This window comes from Bombina bombina, chromosome 10 (genome assembly GCF_027579735.1).
Source record: "Bombina bombina isolate aBomBom1 chromosome 10, aBomBom1.pri, whole genome shotgun sequence".
NCBI classification, from domain to species: domain Eukaryota; kingdom Metazoa; phylum Chordata; class Amphibia; order Anura; family Bombinatoridae; genus Bombina; species Bombina bombina.
This window is the reverse complement of record NC_069508.1, coordinates 23,121,846-23,142,274: the sequence shown is the minus strand read 5'-3', so window position 1 is coordinate 23,142,274 and position 20,429 is coordinate 23,121,846. Positions and strand designations below refer to the sequence as shown.

Here is a 20,429-nt window from a genome sequence, read left to right as displayed (position 1 = left end):
GCTGTAGGGTGTACTACAAAGCCGGTGTAATCTTTGTTTTATGACTGCTGACTGTAGTTTGGGCGGCTGCTGAAGCGCCGTTATTATACAGTTATTATGCCCAAACCCAATTGCATTTTCTCAAGTTCTCTAACCCGACATAAATATTATTATTTCACATTCCAATGTTCTTCACATAGAAGGATATGTTCTATTTATTCTTAAATGCATATATATATATATATATATATATACTGTTTATATATATTTATAATGGTATTTTGGTACAATATTATATATAAACGTAGCCACCAATCAGCAAACGCTACCCAGGGTGCTGAACCAAAAATGCTTACATTCCTGCTTTTTCAAAAAAACAATAGAAAGGGAACGAAGAAATATTGATAAAAGGAGTAAATTAGAAAGTTGCTTAAAATTACTGCTCTATCTGAATCATGAAAGAAAAAAAAATTGTTTCAGTGTCCCTTTAATAAACATTTTATGTGAGATTAGAGTTTGAATTTAACCTTCATTTAACAACATTTGATTTACTGTTGTTTGTCATTATATAGTTAAACATCTCTGTAATGGCAGTGTCTTTTCAAAGTGTTTTCAGTTTTAAGTTGGAAGGACCCAGCACAAAGATCAGCACAAAGATAAGAATTGATTCCACCAAGTTTGTCTCTTTCACAAGCTGGATCAAAACCTCCTACATTAAATGAACATAAAACACAGGTAATACAAGTCTTGCTATAAATAAACATACTAGCCACATGCTAAACAATCAGAATACATTAACACCATGTTCGCTGTAATTATTTTTTAATGGTGAAACTCCCCACCACCGCCACTAGCCTGGAGGAGCCAATCCGTTCTTACTACTTGAGTAGATAAGGTTTGTCATTGTCATTTCTCAGCAAAACTTGCTTTGTTTTTGGTATTGTTTCATATCACCTTTGCTGAGGTCAATTAGAGACGAATATGTAGAAGGGTGAGGCATTCATTTGAAGTCTGTAGTGTGCACTTCCAATTCTCAGACTTTTCATAGTTAAATTACATGAAAGGGGGCAAAATAAATAATTAAGTATATTGCAAACCTTTCTTACTTTGCATAAATAAACATTTTGTATTACAATCTTAAAATGTTTCACAACGCTTTAAAGGGAAATGAAATTTTTCTTCTATTGCATCATTCCTCTTGGTATCCTATGTTTAAGGAGCAGCAAGGCACAACTAGGAGCTAGCTGAACACATGAGTAAACCAATGATAACAGGCATATATTTGCAACCACCAATTAGCTGCTACCTCCCGGCTTCTGAGCTTACGTAGGTATGGTTTTCAACAAAGGATGCCAAGAGAACAAAGCAAATTAAATAATAAAAGTAAATTGTAAAGTTGTTTACAATTGTTTGCTCTATCTGAATCATGAAATACAATTTTTGGGTTTCAAGTCCCTTTAACTTTGATATTGTTTAGGAAGCTGGGCTTATTTACCAATTACACTATTATCCAGATCTTAATGCTCAACCACAAGTAGACTTCTTTTTCTGAAAATGAGAAAGTTCACACAACTTTCTGAGCCAAACCTTCTTCAGCATCAGAAGATAATTTGCTGGTTCTTTAGAAAATGTTTTCTTAAGATTTTCCTTTCTTGGTCTTCCTCTTTTTCTTCCTATCTTTGTCCTTTTCCTTTATAACGTTCTCAGTGATAACGACCTCATTAATTTTTCTGGTATTGGGTAAAAACGTGCCTAATTTCATTTCCTCACTCATATCTATGGGCATTCGTATGTGCCGGACAATATTTTTGGGTTTAGACACCTCTTCCCGCTGGAAAGGAAATACAGGAGCACCAGGAAAATGCGTTCCTGCTCCAAAAAATGGTGCATACTGATTGCTGCTGTTTTGAGGCTGTGGGGCTGGAATATAATTTATATTATTCTTGGGTAACTCTTGGTAACAGTTAATATTTTGAGGTTTATGCATCGGTGAAGGAACATCCACAAAATATGGTTTAATCCCAGTAATCACTTGTATCATATGCGCATTGTAACGGTCAGCTGTCGCCCTGGCTGGCAAGATTGGTTGATACAGAGTTTCTGAAGGGACTCCTTTTACAAACGTGTAAAGAATAGTTTGCCAAATTCCATTGCTTATCGGATTTAATGTCACTCTTGACCAGAGGCCAGCAAGACTCTTTAAAGCTTCACCGTTCCAAATGGATGTAGAAATATTGTCCTCAATATGATACAGCTGAGAAAAATAGATATCTAGTCTTGTTTGTGGATATCTCATCAAAAGATCATACATTTTGCTGATGCAGTAATGATCATACTCATTGCAAGGTGTATAGTTTGAGTAAAGGGTGATGTAGCCAACAGTTTCATATCTGTAGAGTAACGAGTCTAGATAACCGTTTAGTTCAAATAAAATGGATTCAGCATGAAGACTCACGCGAAGACAGTTTGTGACATGCCCTTTCTGTATCACTGCTCCTGAAACATTCTTTAACTCAAAAAATATAAGTTGTTTGTTTTCAGGTACTGTAGGACCATATGGAAATCCAAAAGCTTCATAAAACTCTCCATAAGTGACCCGAGATTCTTCTCCTGTTTTTATATGGTAGGGACATTTTGGACAATCCTGGTTGGAGCACAACCAGTAGGGATAAGGGTTAATTAGAGTTCCATGGTAACCAGAAAATTCTTGAAAATTATTCTCCATCTATAGAGGATGTGAAGGTTCCAGGACACAAAGTTCTTACAGGTTAAAGTATAGCCTGTGGGTAAAATGGAGAGAACAATAATAATAATAATTCAATAAATGAGCATTCCAGCTTATAATTCTCTATTAAAAAGTTTAAAGAGAATCTTCCTACCCTTACAAAACAAAAGTGCTGAGCTTGAAAGTCTGACTCTTGCAGAAATATACAGAAAATGTGCAACTAAGTGACACAAGAGAGGCAGTCTGGCATAGTTAGTTGTCATGGAAACAACAGTAGGGACCTAAATTGGTACATACCTACCATGTCACACACAAACTGGCACATAACTACACTGTCATATACAATCTGGTTCATACCTATTGTGTAACACTCACACATGCTGGTACATGCAACATCCAACTGTTCCACGCACACAGACTGGCACTTACCTACTGTGTCACAGACACACAAACTGGCACATATCTATTGTGTAACACACACACAAACTGGCACATATCTATTGTGTAACACTCACAGAAACTGGTACATAGCTACTGTGTCACACACTCACAAACTGGCACATACCTACTGTGTCACACACTCACAAACTGGCACATAGCTACTGTGTCACACACTCACAAACTGGCACATAGTTACTGTGTCACATACTCACAAACTGGCACATAGCTACTGTGTCACACACTCACAAACTTGCACATAGCTACTGTGTCACATACTCACAAACTGGCACATAGCTACTGTGTCAAACACTCACAAACTGGCACATAGTTACTGTGTCACACACTCACAAACTGGCACATATCTATTGTGTAACACTCACAGAAACTGGCACATATCTATTGTGTAACACTCACAGAAACTGGTACATAGCTACTGTGTCACACACTCACAAACTGGCACATAGCTACTGTGTCACACACACACAAACTGGCACATAGCTACTGTGTCACACACTCACAAACTGGCACATAGCTACTGTGTCACAGACACACACAAACTGGCACATAGCTACTGTGTCACACACTCACAAACTGGCACATAGCTACTGTGTCACACACACACACAAACTGGCACATACCTACTGTGTCACACACACACAAACTGGCACATAGCTACTGTGTCACACACACACACAAACTGGCACATACCTACTGTGTCACACACTCACAAACTGGCACATAGCTACTGTGTCACACACTCACACAAACTGGCACATACCTACTGTGTCACACTCACACAAACTGGCACATAGCTACTGTGTCACAGACACACACAAACTGGCACATAGCTACTGTGTCACACACTCACAAACTGGCACATAGCTACTGTGTCACAGACACTCACAAACTGGCACATAGCTACTGTGTCACACACTCACACAAACTGGCACATAGCTACTGTGTCCCACACTCACACAAACTGGCAAATACCTACTGTGTCACAGACACACAAACTGGCACATACCTACTGTGTCACACACACACAAACTGGCACATAGCTACTGTGCCACACACTTACACAAACTGGCACATACCTACTGTATCACAGACACACAAACTGGCACATAGCTACTGTGTCACAGACACACAAACTGGCACATAGCTACTGTGTCACACACTCACAAACTGGCACATAGCTACTGTGTCACACTCACACAAACTGGTACATACCTACTGTATCACACACAAACTGGTACATAGCTACTGTGTCACACACTCACACAAACTGGCACATAGCTACTGTGTCACACACTCACACAAACTGGTACATACCTACTGTGTCACACACACACAAACTGGCACATAGCTACTGTGTCACACTCACACAAACTGGTACATACCTACTGTGTCACAGACACACAAACTGGCACATACCTACTGTGTCACACACACACAAACTGGCACATAGCTACTGTGTCAAACACTCACACAAACTGGCACATACCTACTGTATCACAGACACACAAACTGGCACATAGCTACTGTGTCACAGACACACAAACTGGCACATAGCTACTGTGTCACACACTCACAAACTGGCACATAGCTACTGTGTCACACTCACACAAACTGGTACATACCTACTGTATCACACACACACACAAACTAGTACATAGCTACTGTGTCACACACTCACACAAACTGGCACATAGCTACTGTGTCACACACTCACACAAACTGGTACATACCTACTGTGTCACACACACACAAACTGGCACATAGCTACTGTGTCACACTAACACAAACTGGTACATACCTACTGTGTCACAGACACACAAACTGGCACATAGCTACTGTGTCACACACTCACACAAACTGGCACATACCTACTGTATCACAGACACACAAACTGGCACATAGCTACTGTGTCACAGACACACATACTGGCACATAGCTACTGTGTCACACACTCACAAACTGGCACATAGCTACTGTGTCACACTCACACAAACTGGCACATAGCTACTGTGTCACACACAAACTGATACATAGCTACTGTGTCACACACTCACACAAACTGGCACATAGCTATTGTGTCACACACTCACACAAACTGGCACATAGCTACTGTGTCACACACACTCACACAAACAGGTACATACCTACTGTGTCACACACACACAAACTGGCAGATAGCTACTGTGTCACACACACACAAACTGGTACATACCTACTGTGTCACACACACACAAACTGGTACATAGCTACTGTGTCACACACACAAACTGGCACATAGCTACTGTGTCACACACACACAAACTGGTACATACCTACTGTGTCACACACACACAAACTGGTACATACCTACTGTGTCACACACTCACACAAACTGGCACATAGCTACTGTGTCACACACTCACACAAACTGGCACATAGCTACTGTGTCACACACACACAAACTGGCACATAGCTACTGTGTCACACACTCACACAAACTGGCACATAGCTACTGTGTCACACACTCACAAACTGGCACATAACTACTGTGTCACACACACACAAACTGGCACATAGCTGTGTCACACACAAACTGGTACATAGCTACTGTGTCACACACTCACAAACTGGTACATAGCTACTGTGTCACACACACACAAACTGGCACATACCTACTGTGTCACACACACACACACACTGGTACATACCTACTGTGTCACACACACACAAACTGGTACATAGCTACTGTGTCACACACACACAAACTGGTACATACCTACTGTGTCACACACACACAAACTGGCACATAGCTACTGTGTCACACACTCACACAAACTGGCACATACCTACTGTGTCACACTCACACAAACTGGTACATACTACAGATATAGTTATATGTATACTACAGATATAGTTATATGTATACTACAGATATAGCCATATGTACACTACAGATATAGCCATATGTATACTACAGATATAGTTATATGTATACTACAGATATAGTCATATGCATACAACAGATATAGCCATATGTACACTACAGATATAGCCATATGTACACTACAGATATAGCCATATGTATACTACAGATATAGTTATATGTATACTACAGATATAGTCATATGTATACTACAGATATAGTCATATGTATACTACAGATATAGCCATATGTACACTACAGATATAGCCATATGTATACTACAGATATAGTTATATGTATACTACAGATATAGTCATATGTATACTACAGATATAGCCATATGTATACTACAGATATAGTTATATGTATACTACAGATATAGCCATATGTACACTACAGATATAGCCATATGTATACTACAGATATAGTTATATGTATACTACAGATATAGTCATATGTATACTACAGATATAGTTATATGTATACTGCAGATATAGTTATATGTATACTACAGATATGGTCATATGTATACTACAGATATAGCCATATGTACACTACAGATATAGCCATATGTATACTACAGATATAGTTATATGTATACTACAGATATAGCCATATGTATACTACAGATATAGTTATATGTATACTACAGATATAGCCATATGTATACTACAGATATAGTTATATGTATACTACAGATATAGCCATATGTATACTACAGATATAGTTATATGTATACTACAGATATAGCCATATGTATACTACAGATATAGTTATATGTATACTACAGATATAGCAATATGTATACTACAGATATAGTTATATGTATACTACAGATATAGCCATATGTATACTACAGATATAGCCATATGTATACTACAGATATAGTTATATGTATACTACAGATATAATCATATGCATGCTACACATATCATTGTGTTTTCTTTACAAATTAAAAATACACAACATTGACATTCATACTTCATTTTTAAACTAAAAATACTTGGGGTTCAATCTGTATTTTTATTGATCCAAATTAATTAAGTCTGGGGAAAAAACATGGCAAAATGAATGATGAATTGCAGGGAATGGTTCCTCTAGTGAAGGCTGGAGAGTGCAATCTGTCCAAATCCAAGCTCACTAGCATCACATGGTGAGCAGCTACAGAATAAAGCCCAAAGGCAAATCAACTTCAGAAGAAAGCCAAGTTGCTTTGATGTACTAGATAAGTAAGTTTTGCACCCAATATTGTAAGCACAGTGCACATAACAGTATAGACATTATAACAGTATATACATTATAACAGTATATATACATTATAACATTATATACATTATAACAGTATATACATTATAACATTATATACAGTATAACAGTATATACATTATATACATTATAACAGTATATATACATTATAACATTATATACATTATAACAGTATATACATTATAACATTATATACATTATAACACTATATACATTATAACATTATATACATTATAACAGTATATATACATTATAACATTATATACATTATAACAGTATATACATTATAACAGTATATATACATTATAACAGTATATACATTATAACAGTATATATAGATTATAACATTATATACATTATAACAGTGTATATACATTATAACAGTATATATACATTATAACATTATATACATTATAACAGTATATACATTATAACAGTATATATAGATTATAACATTATATACATTATAACAGTATATATACATTATAACAGTATATACATTATAACAGTATATATAGATTATAACATTATATACATTATAACAGTATATACATTCTATAAATTATAACATTGTATACATACCATGCTTTCTGCAGAAAGTGTAGGAGAGGGAATATTTAGTTTCATTTGATGATTGCTGTGCTGGACAGACCCGATGAGACATTTTATTCATAACACAAACTGGTTGCTAAGCCATGGCTAGTGACACCTTAGGTGTGGCTTTGTGTAACAAGCCAGACAGCAGTGCTACATTACCTAGCAATGCACTGCTCAGTGCTAAGATACACAAACAGAGTCATTATGGGTTTATGTGCCAAGCAATTACTAGCCTGGGCTTCTAACTCACAGGGTGCAGGGCTCCTGTTCCGCTTGTGTATGGCTTATAAAGCTCACAGGAATGTGCATCTTCAGGGCTAGTTGAAATGAAGTTTTAAAGCACTAATTGCTGCAAGTCCCCTATTATAGGATTTCAGATGAGCAAAGTGGGTTGTGTAAAACTGCCTAAAGCCGTATTGATGGGGACTAGGAGAAGCAGAATATGGCAATTATTATGAGCCCAATTATTTCTTATTTTTGTGCAACAGAAAAAAAAAAAAATATTTAATAACCTTAAAGGGACTTAAAACTCCAATTTTTTTTCTTTTGCAAACAATTTTAAACAACTTCCTAATTTACTTATATCATCAAATTTGCTTCATTCTCTTTGTATCTTTTCTTGAAGAGACAGCAATGCACTACAGGGAGCTAGCTGAGCACATTGATGAGCCAATGAAAAGAGACGTATATTGTACAGCCACCAATCAACAGCTATCTCCCAGTAGTGCATTGTTGCTTCTGAGCCTACCTAGATATGCTCTTCAACGATGGATACTAAGAAAACAACACAAATTAGAAGCTAATTGTGAAGTTGTTTAACATTACATGCTCTATATGAATTATGAAAATAGAATTTTAACTTTTCTGTCCCTTTAAAGGGATATGAAAGTTAAAATTAAACGTACCTGTTTTAGGCAGAGTGTGCAATTACAAAACAAATCCAATGTTCTTCTATTACCAAATTTACACTTTTCTTTGGTCTGTGTTTTGTTTTTATTTTTTTAACTGTGCATGAGCGCATACTGAAGTAGGCTCAGTAGCAAACACGTGACATATATGTATAACATTTTTCCCATCATAGTTGCAAACACTGCTGTCATATGGTAAAATAAGATTTGGATCTACAATACACTAAATATCCAGAACTGAACACAGCCAGTGAGCCAATCAACTAATCAAGCATATATACAAAGCAAGGGACACTGTTCTGCAACTCCTGATTGGCTCACCAGCCCAGGGCCAGCAAATCACATGACTAAGGGCCTTTTGTAGGCTTGAAAAGTTGTTGTTTTTTGTACCTATGGACCCAGTAAAAGAATAAAGGTCGTTCTGTAAATATTGGAGACTGCAAATCTTGTGAATTCAGGGCCAGCAATTCCCTGTGAATTTAACCATGTGTTTAACATATTTGTGGGGTTAAACACACTGCGTTCCATGTATAGTATCGCTACAATAACATGCTCTAACAAATTACAGTACTACATTTCTGTACAATGTCCCTTTAAATTCTTTGTTTAAAAATCCCTGTGTGATTGGTGGCTAAACATTGTCATTGGCTCATCAGATGTGTTCAGCTAGCCCCCAGTACTGCATTACTGCTCCTCAGCCTACTTATGCTTACTCTTCAACAAAGGATAGCAAGAGAACAAAGTAAACTTTATAATAGACGTAAATTAGAAAGTTGTTTATAATTGTATTCTCTATCTGAATCATGAATGATTAACTTTGACTTTACTTTCCCTTTAATGTCATTAATTAATGTTGTTGTTTTTTATATTTCTAGCCTACATTAATTAAGCCCATTTTCTTGCCCTTTATGCTGGTAAATAATTACATTGTGTGGATTTGTAACTCTGGTTTTATTTCTGTGTTGGTGTTTATCATCATATTGATCTGACTTTTTTTTATCTTTTCTTTCATCTCAGGGGCGCGATCCGATATAGATCGCAGTTTGCGGCGCAAGCGAGGGAACCAGCGTCGCCCGCAGTTTCAGCTTGCAACTCGAGCTATCCAATATGCGGCGCAGTCAGTTGCTAAAGTGGCGCAAGTCTCACAAACCAGCGATGTCCAGAAATCTGCGTAAGTACAGATTTTTGGAGTCGCCAGTGACTTGCGCCACGTTAGAAACTGCCGGCGCCTACAAAACCTGACTAAAGTCTAAATCACCCGCACTGTCTAACACGCCTCCTAAACATAGCCCGACACGTCTAACCCTCTATCCCCCCTCACTAGCCTAACAACCAAAAAAAGTTATTAACCCCTAAACCGCCGCTCCCGTACCCCGCCGCAACCTAATAAAGTTATTAACCCCTAAACCGTCGCTCCCGTACCCCGCCGCCAGCTATATTAAATCTATAACCCCCTAAAGTGAGCCCCTAACACCGCCGCCATCTATATTAAAATTATTAACCCCTAATGTAAGCCCCTAACACCGCCGCCATCTCTATTAAAATTATTAACCCCTAATCTAATCCCCCTATACCGCCGCCAGCTATATTAATATTATTAACCCCTAATGTAAGCCTCTTACACCGCCGCCATCTCTATTAAAATGATTAACCCCTAATTTAATCTACCTACCCCGCCGCCAGCTATGTTATCTATATTAACCCTAAGTATATTATAGTTAATATAGGTATTACATTATATATATTAACTATATTAACCCTAATTATATTAGGGTTTATATAGTTACTATAGTATTTATATTAACTATATTAACTCTATCTAACCCTAACACCCCTAACTAAATTTATATTCAATTAATCTAATTATTATTTTAACTAGGTATAATAGCTATTAAATAGTTATTAACTATTTAATAGCTACCTAGTTAAAATAATTACCCAATTACCTGTAAAATAAATCCTAACCTAAGTTACAAATACACCTACACTATCAATAAATTAAATAAACTACAAATATCTATCTAAAAATACATTTAAATTAACTAAACTAAATTACAAAAAAAAAACCCACTAAATTACAAAAAATAAAAAAAAGATTACAAGATTTTTAAGCTAATTACACCTATTCTAAGCCCCCTAATAAAATAATAAAGCCCCCCAAAATAAAAATTCCCTGCCCTATTCTAAATTAAAAAAAGTTTCAATCAGCCAATCAGATTTTTCTAACTTAATTCCGATTGGCTGATAGAATCCTATCAGCCAGTCGGAATTCGGCGGACGCCATCTTGGATGACGTCATTTAAAGGTACCTCATTCGTCGTTCAGTCGTCGGCCGGGATGAACTTGAATCTGATTGGCTGATTCAATCAGCCAATCAGATTTTTCTAACTTAATTCCGATTGGCTGATAGAATCCTATCAGCCAATCGGAATTCGGCGGACGCCATCTTGGATGACGTCATTTAAAGGTACCTCATTCGTCGTTCAGTCGTCGGCCGGGATGGATGCTCCGCGGCGGCGGAGCGAAGAAAGAAGATTGAAGATGCCGCTTCATGGAAGATGCTGCCAGAAGGAAGACGACTTTGCTGCTGCTTGGAGGAAGACGTCGCCGGAGGAAGAATTCTTCTTTGCCGCTTGGAGGAAGACGTCGCCGGAGGAAGAATTCTTCTTTGCCGCTTGGAGCAATACATCGCCCGGATCGGATGAGGAGTTCGGCCCGGTGTGGTGAAGACAAGGTAGGGAGATCTTCAGGGGGGTAGTATTAGGCTTTTTTAAGGGGGGTTTGGGTGGGTTTAGAATAGGGGTATGTGGGTGGTGGGTTGTAATGGGGGGGGGGTATTTTATATGTTTTTAAATGCAAAAGAGCTGAATTCTTTGGGGCATGCCCCACAAAAGGCCCTTTTAAGGGCTGGTAAGGTAAAGAGCTTTGAACTTTTTTTAATTTAGAATAGGGCAGGGAATTTTTTTTATTTTGGGGGGCTTTATTATTTTATTAGGGGGCTTAGAATAGGTGTAATTAGCTTAAAAATCTTGTAATCTTTTTTTTATTTTTTGTAATTTAGAGTTTTTTTTTTTGTAATTTAGTTTAGTTAATTTAATTGTATTTTTAGATAGATATTTGTAGTTTATTTAATTTATTGATAGTGTAGGTGTATTTGTAACTTAGTTAGGATTTATTTTACAGGTAATTGGGTAATTATTTTAACTAGGTAGCTATTAAATAGTTAATAACTATTTAATAGCTATTATACCTAGTTAAAATAATTAACAATTTACCTGTAAAATAAATATAAACCCTAACATAGCTACAATGTAATTATTAATTATATTGTAGCTATCTTAGGGTTTATTTTATAGGTAAGTATTTAGATTTAAATAGGAATATTTTAGTTTATAATATGAATTAGATTAATTTAATATAAATTTAGTTAGGGGTGTTAGGGTTAGATAGAGTTAATATAGTTAATATAAATACTATAGTAACTATATTAACCCTAATATAATTAGGGTTAATATAGTTAATATATATATAATGTAATAACTATATTAACTATAATATACTTAGGGTTAACATAGATAATATAGCTGGCGGCGGGGTAGGTAGATTAAATTAGGGGTTAATAATTTTTATATACGTGGCGGCGGTGTAAGGGGTCAGATTAGGGGATAGATAAGGTAGATGGCGGCGGTTTTAGGGGTTCACATTAGGCGATAGATAAGGTAGATTGCTGCGGTTTTAGGGGCTCACAGTAGGGGGTTAGTTTATGTAGATGGCGGCGGGGTCCGGGAGCGGCGGTTTAGGGGTTTAATAACTTTATTAGGGATTTCGGGGGGGGGGGGGGATCGCGGTTGACAGGTAGCTAGACATTGCGCATGCGTTAGGTGTTAGGTTTTATTTAGCAGATCGCGGTTTACAGGTAGATAGACATTGCGCATGCGTTAGGTGTTAGGTTTATTTTCTAGTTAGTTTAGGGAGTTACGGGGCTCCAATAGTCAGCGTAAGGCTTCTTACGGCTGCTTTTTGTGGCGAGGTGAAAATGGAGTAAGATTTCTCCATTTTCGCCACGTAAGTCCTTACGCTGCATATTGGATACCAAACTGCGCTGGTTTGGTATACCTGCCTATGGCCCAAAAAACTACGGGCGACGGCAGAAATATACGGGCGTAACTTCTAGGTTACGCCGTATATGTGATACCAAACCAGCGTAAATATTGGCGTCGCCGGCTTTTGCGGGTGACGATTTTTATCGGATCGACCCCCTGGAGAGAACAGTGTGACTTTCACTCAGCAATTTTCTTATTCCAGGAAACTATCCCAACAAAGACAGTAAATAAATAGCGTCTATGACTACAATCATTAAAAGGGACAGTCTACTCCAGAATTGTTATTGTTTAAAAAGATAGATAATCCCTTTATTACCCATTCCACAGTTTTGCACAACTAACACTGTTCTAATAATATACATTTTACCTCAGTGATTACCTTGTACCTAAGCCTCTGTTGACTGTCCCTGTATCTCAGTTCTTTTGTCAGATTTGTATTTTAGCCAATCAGTGCTGACTCAAACAACTTCACAGGAATGAGCACACTGTTATCTATATGGCACACATGAAGTAGTGCTTTCTAACTGGCAAAAACTGTCCATGTGCACCGAGATAAAAGGCAGCCTTCAAGGGCTTAGCAATTAGCATATCAACCTACCTAGGTTTAGCTTTCAACAAACAATACCAAATTTGATGATAAAATTTAACTGGAAACAGTGGCGTCACTAGGGTTGGTGTCACCCGGTGCGGTAAGTCATGGTGTCACCCCCCCCCCCCCCAGAAAGCAGACACAGGCAAACACACATACAAACACTCAGACACACTTAAAAACATACTCAGATGCACACACAAACACTCGGAAACACACTCAGACACACACACAAAAACACACACACAAAAACACTGAGACACACAAAAACTCAGACACACACATACAAAATATGTAAACTGCACTGCATTCATTAGGAAGCTCATGCCTAGAGCTGCTCCCTGGCTCAGCAGAACATCAAATGAAAGATAAACAGAGCACTCTAAAATAAATCACTGAAGAAAAGGTTTAGGCGTGCAAACTATGAAAATTCTGCTCTCTGACTCTGTTCCAAGTCTGTCAGTGCACAGCCCTGGGCCGCATGTCACTGAGCAGTGAGCACAGATAGGCAGGCAGGTTTAGGCTAGCAGCGCAACTTTGCAAGCCCCATGGCACACCCACAACATTCATAGTGAAATTGGGCAGGGGAGGAGCAAAGTACAAACAAGCAAAAGCAGCCGGGAAAACTATTTTTTGAAATTGCAGCACTGGCTCAAGGGGCAAAAAAATTGTGTGTCTACAACTTCCCCAGTCCCACTAATGTTCACAAATGCCAGCCTCTAATAAAATAATCTATGCATCTAAACATTGTATTTCTTTGAATTTCAATAAAATTTAAAAAAAAAAAAAAAAAAAAAAAAAAAAAAATTTTTTTTTTTTTTTGGTGTCACCCCCTGGAGGGTGTCACCCGGGTTCGGCCCGCCCCCCCCCCCCGCCCCCCCCTAGTGACGCCACTGACTGGAAATGTGTTTAAAATGACATCTATCTGAATAATTAAAGTTTATTTTTAACTAGACTATCCCTTTAAAACAATAAATGTGGATTATTTATATATTTTACCTCTAAATCATACACCTATTAAGCCATAGAATATTTGCTACAAATACAATTTCTGTAACCAAAATAACTTTATTTAATATTTAACTTTTTAACATACCTTACTTCAAGATCTGAATTTCAGAAAAAATGATTAAACATCTCCCATTTAAATAATAAACTGTATACAATTTTTTTCTTCAAATAACGTAATATTAAGATACAATATTTAGTATTTTAAGTCACTGCAGAATAATTTCAAGTCAAAATCAAATAATTTCCCCTAATTATCAAAATCTAACATTAATATTGCCACATCTTGAGAATATATATTATTTTTATAATATATATATAGAATTATATTGCATTCTACAAGTGAACAAAGAAGCTTCAGTTAATTAAACTACACGAAAGGTATTTCGGCAATCAGTTTTCTTTGAGGTTAGAAACAAAAACTTAATATACAATATTTTCTGGAGCACGTTTACCGACATAAAAAAAATCTGTTTTATTTTGTTTTAGTATAAAATTTCACAGTAAAAAAAAAACAAACTTCTGTACAAAAGAAATGAGTGCGCAGCACATGAAATAAATAATCATAGTTCATCCCGAGATGACGTGTCAAGAGTTGTTGTCTGAGGAGGCAACGCGTCCGTATTCTGTGCGTCGCTGTGAATCTGATCTTGCTGTCGTGATTTACGAGAATATCGTCTGTCCCAGTCGGTTATAACTGTTTCATTGTCCCAAATGGTGGATGTCTCTGTGTCACTAACATATCCCGGTTGTCCAGTGTAATGTGTTGGGTAGATAAGTAAGGGCTCTGTAGAAAAGGCCTTTAAGTCTCGTGATTCATAATACTCATTATATTTCTCTCTGGAAAAAAACAGAAACAAAATTCTATATAAATAAATTATATTAAACTAGTCCTAAAGCCCGTCCACACGGGCCATTTTTTGCAGTACAGCGGTCCCACCCCTTGCTCTCTCTCCCACTCTCTTTTGCTCTTTCTCCCCCTCTCTTTTGTGCTCTCTCCCCCTCTCTTTTGCGTTCTCTCTCACTCCACCTCTCTTTTGCTCTCTCTCTCCCCCCTCTCTTTTGCTCCCTCTCCCCCTCTCTTTTGCTTTCTCTCCCCCCCTCTTTTGCGCTCTCTCTCCCCCTCTTTTACGCTCTCTCTCTCCCCCTCTCTTTTGCTTTCTCTCTCTCTTTTGCGCTCTCTGTCCCCATCTCTTTTGCGCTCTCTCTCTCCCCCTCTCTTTTGCGCTCTCTCTCTCCCCATATCTTTTGCGCTCTCTCTCTCTCCCCCTCTTTTGCACTCTCTCTCTCCCCCCTCTCTTTTGCTCTGTCTCTCTCTCTCCCCCCCTCTCTTTTGCTCCCTCTCCCCCCCTCTCTTTTGCTTTCTCTCCACCTCTCTTTTGCGCTCTTTCCCTCTCTTTTGCGCTCTCTCTCTCTCCCCCTCTTTTGCGCGCTCTCTCTCCCCTCTCTTTTGCGCTCTCTCTTTCCCCCCTCTCTTTTGCTCCCTCTCTCCCCCTCTCTTTTGCTTTCTCTCCCCCCTCTTTTGCTCTCTCTCTACCTCTATTTTGCACTCTCTCTCTCCCTCTCTTTTGCGCTCTCTCTCCCCCTCTTTTGCGCTCTCTCTCTACCCCCCTCTTTTGCGCTCTCTCTCTCCCCCTCTCTTTTGCGCTCTCTCTTTCCCCCCTCTCTTTTGCGCTCTCTCTCCCACCCTCTCGTTTGCGCTCTCTCCCCCCTCTCTTTTGCTCCGTCTCTCTCTCTTTTTTTTGCTCTCTCTCTCCATCCCTCTCTTTTGTTCTCTCTCTCCATCCCTCTTTTGCGCGCTCTCTCTTCCCCCCTCTCTTTTGCGCTCTCTCTCCCTTGTTTGCGTGTGCTCTCTCTCCCCCTCTCTTTTGCACTCTCTCTCTTCCCCACTCTTTTGTGCTGTCTGTCTCCCCCTCTCTTTTGTGCTCTCTTTCCCCCCTCTCTTTTGCTCCCTCTCCCCCCTCTCTTTTGCTTTCTCTCCTCCCTCTCTTTTGCCTTCTCTCCCCCTCTATTTTGTGCGCTCTCTCCCCATCTCTTTTGCGCTCTCTCTCCCCCTCTATTTTGTGCTCTCTCCCCCTCTCTTTTGTGCTTTCTCTCTCTCCCCTTCTTTTGCGCTCTCTCTCCCCCTCTCTTTTGCGCTCTCTCTTTTCCCCCTCTCTTTTGCGCTCTCTCTTTTCCCCCTCTCTTTTGTGCTCTCTCTCCCCATCTCTTTTGCGCTCTCTCTCCCCCTCTCTTTTGCGCTCTCTCTCCCCCTCTCTTTTGTGCTTTCTCTCTCTCCCCCTCTTTTGCGCTCTCTCTCCCCCCCCCCTCTCTTTTGCTCTGTCACTCTTTTTTTTTTTGCTCTCTCTCTCCATCCCTCTCTTTTGCTCTCTCTCCACCCCCTCTCTTTTGCTCTCTCTCTCCCCCCTCCTCCCCCCTCTCTTTTGCTCTCTCTCTTCCCCCTCTCTTTTGCGTTCTCTCACTCTTTTGCGCTCTCTCTCTCCCCCTCTCTTTTGCGCTCTCTCCCACTCTCTCTCTTCCCCTCTTTTGCGCACGCTCTTTCCCCCCCTCTCTTTTGCGCTCTCTCTCCCCCCCTCTCTTTTGCTCTGTCTATCTCTCCTTTTTTTTTGCTCTCTCTCCATCCCTCTCTTTTGCTCGCTCTCTCCGCCCTCTCTTTTGCTCCCTCTCCACCTCTCTATTTTGCTTTCTCTCCCCCCTCTTTTGCGCTCTCTCTTCCCCCTCTCTTTTGCGCGCTCTCTCTCCCCATCTCTTTTGCGCTCTCTCTCTCCCCCTCTCTTTTGCGCTCTCTCTCTCCCCCTCTCTTTTGCGTGCGCTCTCTCTCCCCCTCTTTTTTGTGCTCTCTCTCCCCCTCTCTTTTGCGCTCTCTCTCTCTCCCCCTCTTTTGCGCTCTCCATCTCCCCTCTCTTTTGTGCTCTCTCTCTCTCCCCCTCTTTTGCGCTCTGTCTCCCCCTCTCTTTTGCGCTCTCTCTTTCCCCCCTCTCTTTTGCGCTCTCTCTTTCCCCCCTCTCTTTTGCGCTCTCCATCTCCCCTCTCTTTTGTGCTCTCTCTCTCTCCCCCTCTTTTGCGCTCTGTCTCCCCCTCTCTTTTGCGCTCTCTCTCTCCCACCTCTCTTTTGCTCTGTCTCTCTCTCCTTTTTTTTGCTCTCTCTCTCCATCCCTCTCTTTTGCTCTCTCTCTCCATCCCTTTTTTTCTCTCTCTCCCCCCCCTCTCCCACCTCTCTTTTGCTCTCTCTCTCTCCCCCCCTCTCTTTTGCTCTCTCTCTCCCCTTCTCTTTTGCTCTCTCTCTCCCCGCCTCTCTTTTGCTCTCTCTCTCCCCGCCTCTCTTCTGCTCTTCCCCTTCTATTTAGCTCTTTCCTATGTCTCTCCCCCTCTCTTGCGCCAACCATGCCCCGTCCCGCCCGCCCGGCCACGCCCACTCTCCCTTCTGGCCACGCCCACTTTTGCAGCAAACTCTGACAGTCACAGCATGGATTGTCAGGTAAGGCCAGGTGTGTTTGTCCTCGTGCTGTCTCTACTGCGCATGACAGCTTCGGACAAACACACTTGGCCTTTTATATAATAGGATAAGAAAATTGGATAATACAGTTATAACATCATTGTTATATGATCTGCAATTAAAAGAGTGTGGTAGTCCTTTTTATAAATGTATAGTATATATCAGCAAATTACTCATATGTTGCAAAAGACCTATATATAAAATAAATGTCTTATAAGTATTTAAATATCCATTATGTTAAAAAAAAATATGTGAAATGTTTTGCAGTACAGGGATATACCCCTTAAAAAGACTCTTGAGTATGTTTATCTCATTGCATTTACTGTTGCCAGTTGGGAACAGATAGAAATGTGCTGATCAAGCAATTCATTTGTAGAATGTTGCAGGGGGTTTTTCTGAGTCCTGGGGGATGCATGGTAGATTCTCTAAAGGCAGTGGAAAAGAAACTCAATAAAAGTGAGAAAAATAAGTAAAGATACATTTTTTTAAACTACATACAATTTACTCATTACACAGGTTTATGCTGAATTAAATTCTGAGTTTAAAAATTCAGTTTAATACTTTGTTACCACTAAAACCCTAACATTCCTGTAAATACACTTGAAGTCATGAAGATTAAAAGATTAAACTTTACCTTTAAGTCACTTTATAACCAGAACAGAGGGATTTGCAAACAGATTTTAAAATGTCACTGCAAACAAGTTTACAGTAAGATGACTTATACTTTACAGTAGTCATTGAGGCCGATTTATCATCGGTCTGTCCGACATGATCCGCTCAGCTTATCATGTCTGACAGACATCGATGAATGCCGACAGCATACAATGTCAGCATTTATCATTGCACAAGCAGTGCTTGTGCAATGCTGCCCCCTGCAGATTTACGGCCAATCGCCGTTAGCAGGGGTGTCTGATCGTATGAGATTTGGCGGATTGATGGCCGCAGCCTCAGAGCAGTCAGAGGAGTTAAGGAGCAGCGGTCTTAAGACCACTGCTTCATAACTGCTGTTTCCGGCGAGCCTGAAGATTTGCGTGAAAACAGGGGCATCAGGGGCCGTTCAGCCCTTGATAATTCGCCCCCATTGTGTAATCTTCAGCATTATTACATCTCTTGTCATGTTAAGCAGTTTTAAAGGGACAGTCTACTGTATTTTTTAAAAAGATAGATAATCTCTTTATTACCCATTCCCCAGTTTTGCATAACCATAACCTCTGCAGACTGCCCCCTTATCTCAGTTCTTTTCACAGACTTGAATTTAAACAATCAGTGCTGATTCATAAATAACTCCACGGGAGTGAACACAATGTTATCTATATGGCCCACATGAACTAACACTGTCTAACTGTGAAAACAAAATTCACTGAGATAAGAGGTGGCCTTCAGGGGCACATTAATTAGCATATAAGCCTGCCGAGATTTAGCTAGCTAGGATAGCTCATCGTGTTAATGCACTGTTACAGAGATCTGTGGCAACCCAAGGGTTGCAGGTTTGATCCCAGCAAGGTCCACTCAGCCTTTCATCCTTCCGAGGTCGGTAAAATGAGTACTATTAAGTTGGGTAATAATAATAACTCGATTAAGTTCGAAGTTGTGCGCTATACAAGTATCCAATTATTAACAAAGAATACCAAGAGAACAAAGCAAATTTGATTATAAAAGTAAATTGGAACATTTTTTTCAAATTGCATGCCCTATCTGAATCATGAAAGTTTAATTTTGACGTAACTGTCCCTTTAAGAATGTGACTTATGTGATGCTAATGTCCTGGCTCAGTATACGTACACCGGATGTTTGTCAAACATAACCGGAAGGAATTCATCTACGGGAAGCATCTTGTTTAAGGGTTCTGCAGCAATGAGCTTCTGGGCACCTTGCCTTGAGATAGCATAACCCAAAGTCCAGTACGAGTAATCGGCTTCCACCAGGTTCATCACGGTAGGAACAGCTTTCTCTGGACGCTGCACTTGCATTCGCTTACGCCCAATATAACTAGAAAGAAGAATGAGACGCACAAATAAATATCCGCTTCAGAGCTGGAGAAATTGGTTTCATACCAAATATGATTTCTGAACAAACTATGGAATAATGGAGCTATTCTATCTATAAACAGTGGGAAATTGTTCAGGGAAGTTTTGAGCGGTAAACTGAAGGCAATAACAATATATTTTCATGATGACTGTGCTAAAAATCCAAGGTGAAATGGCCTGGTTGGTCTCGAGTCATCTGTTAACTGATATTTAGTTTTTTTATTTATCTTCAGGTTCCAAACATCCTCTTGTGCTTTCCCTTTAATGCGTCTCCAATGATTTATCGCACCAGCTGCAGAGCGTGAAATTTATATAATGTTTTGTGTTTAAAATGGCTGGCTTTGATCATTGAAACCACAAGCCCATTGGT

General features: G+C 39.4%; 2 protein-coding genes across 3 annotated transcripts in view; both read right to left on the bottom strand.

Annotated features, from left to right (window-relative positions):
• Positions 1–450: 450 nt before the first annotated feature.
• On the bottom strand, positions 451–3,001 carry APOBEC4 (apolipoprotein B mRNA editing enzyme catalytic polypeptide like 4). The gene has a single exon (XM_053693615.1). It carries the CDS (start codon positions 2,702–2,704, stop codon positions 1,616–1,618), a length of 1,089 nt encoding a protein of 362 aa, XP_053549590.1. The 5' UTR covers positions 2,705–3,001; the 3' UTR covers positions 451–1,615.
• An 11,575-nt stretch (positions 3,002–14,576) lies between these two features.
• Positions 14,577–20,429, bottom strand: part of COLGALT2 (collagen beta(1-O)galactosyltransferase 2) — a 137,954-nt gene continuing 132,101 nt past the window's right edge. For both annotated transcript variants that reach the window (XM_053693855.1, XM_053693856.1), the window contains exons 11-12: positions 19,815–20,021; positions 14,577–15,376 (exon numbers count right to left, since the gene is read on the bottom strand). In XM_053693855.1, coding sequence (XP_053549830.1) covers positions 15,100–15,376; positions 19,815–20,021 — 484 coding nt within the window. In that variant the 3' untranslated portion in view covers positions 14,577–15,099. The remainder of the gene's footprint in view (positions 15,377–19,814; positions 20,022–20,429) is intronic.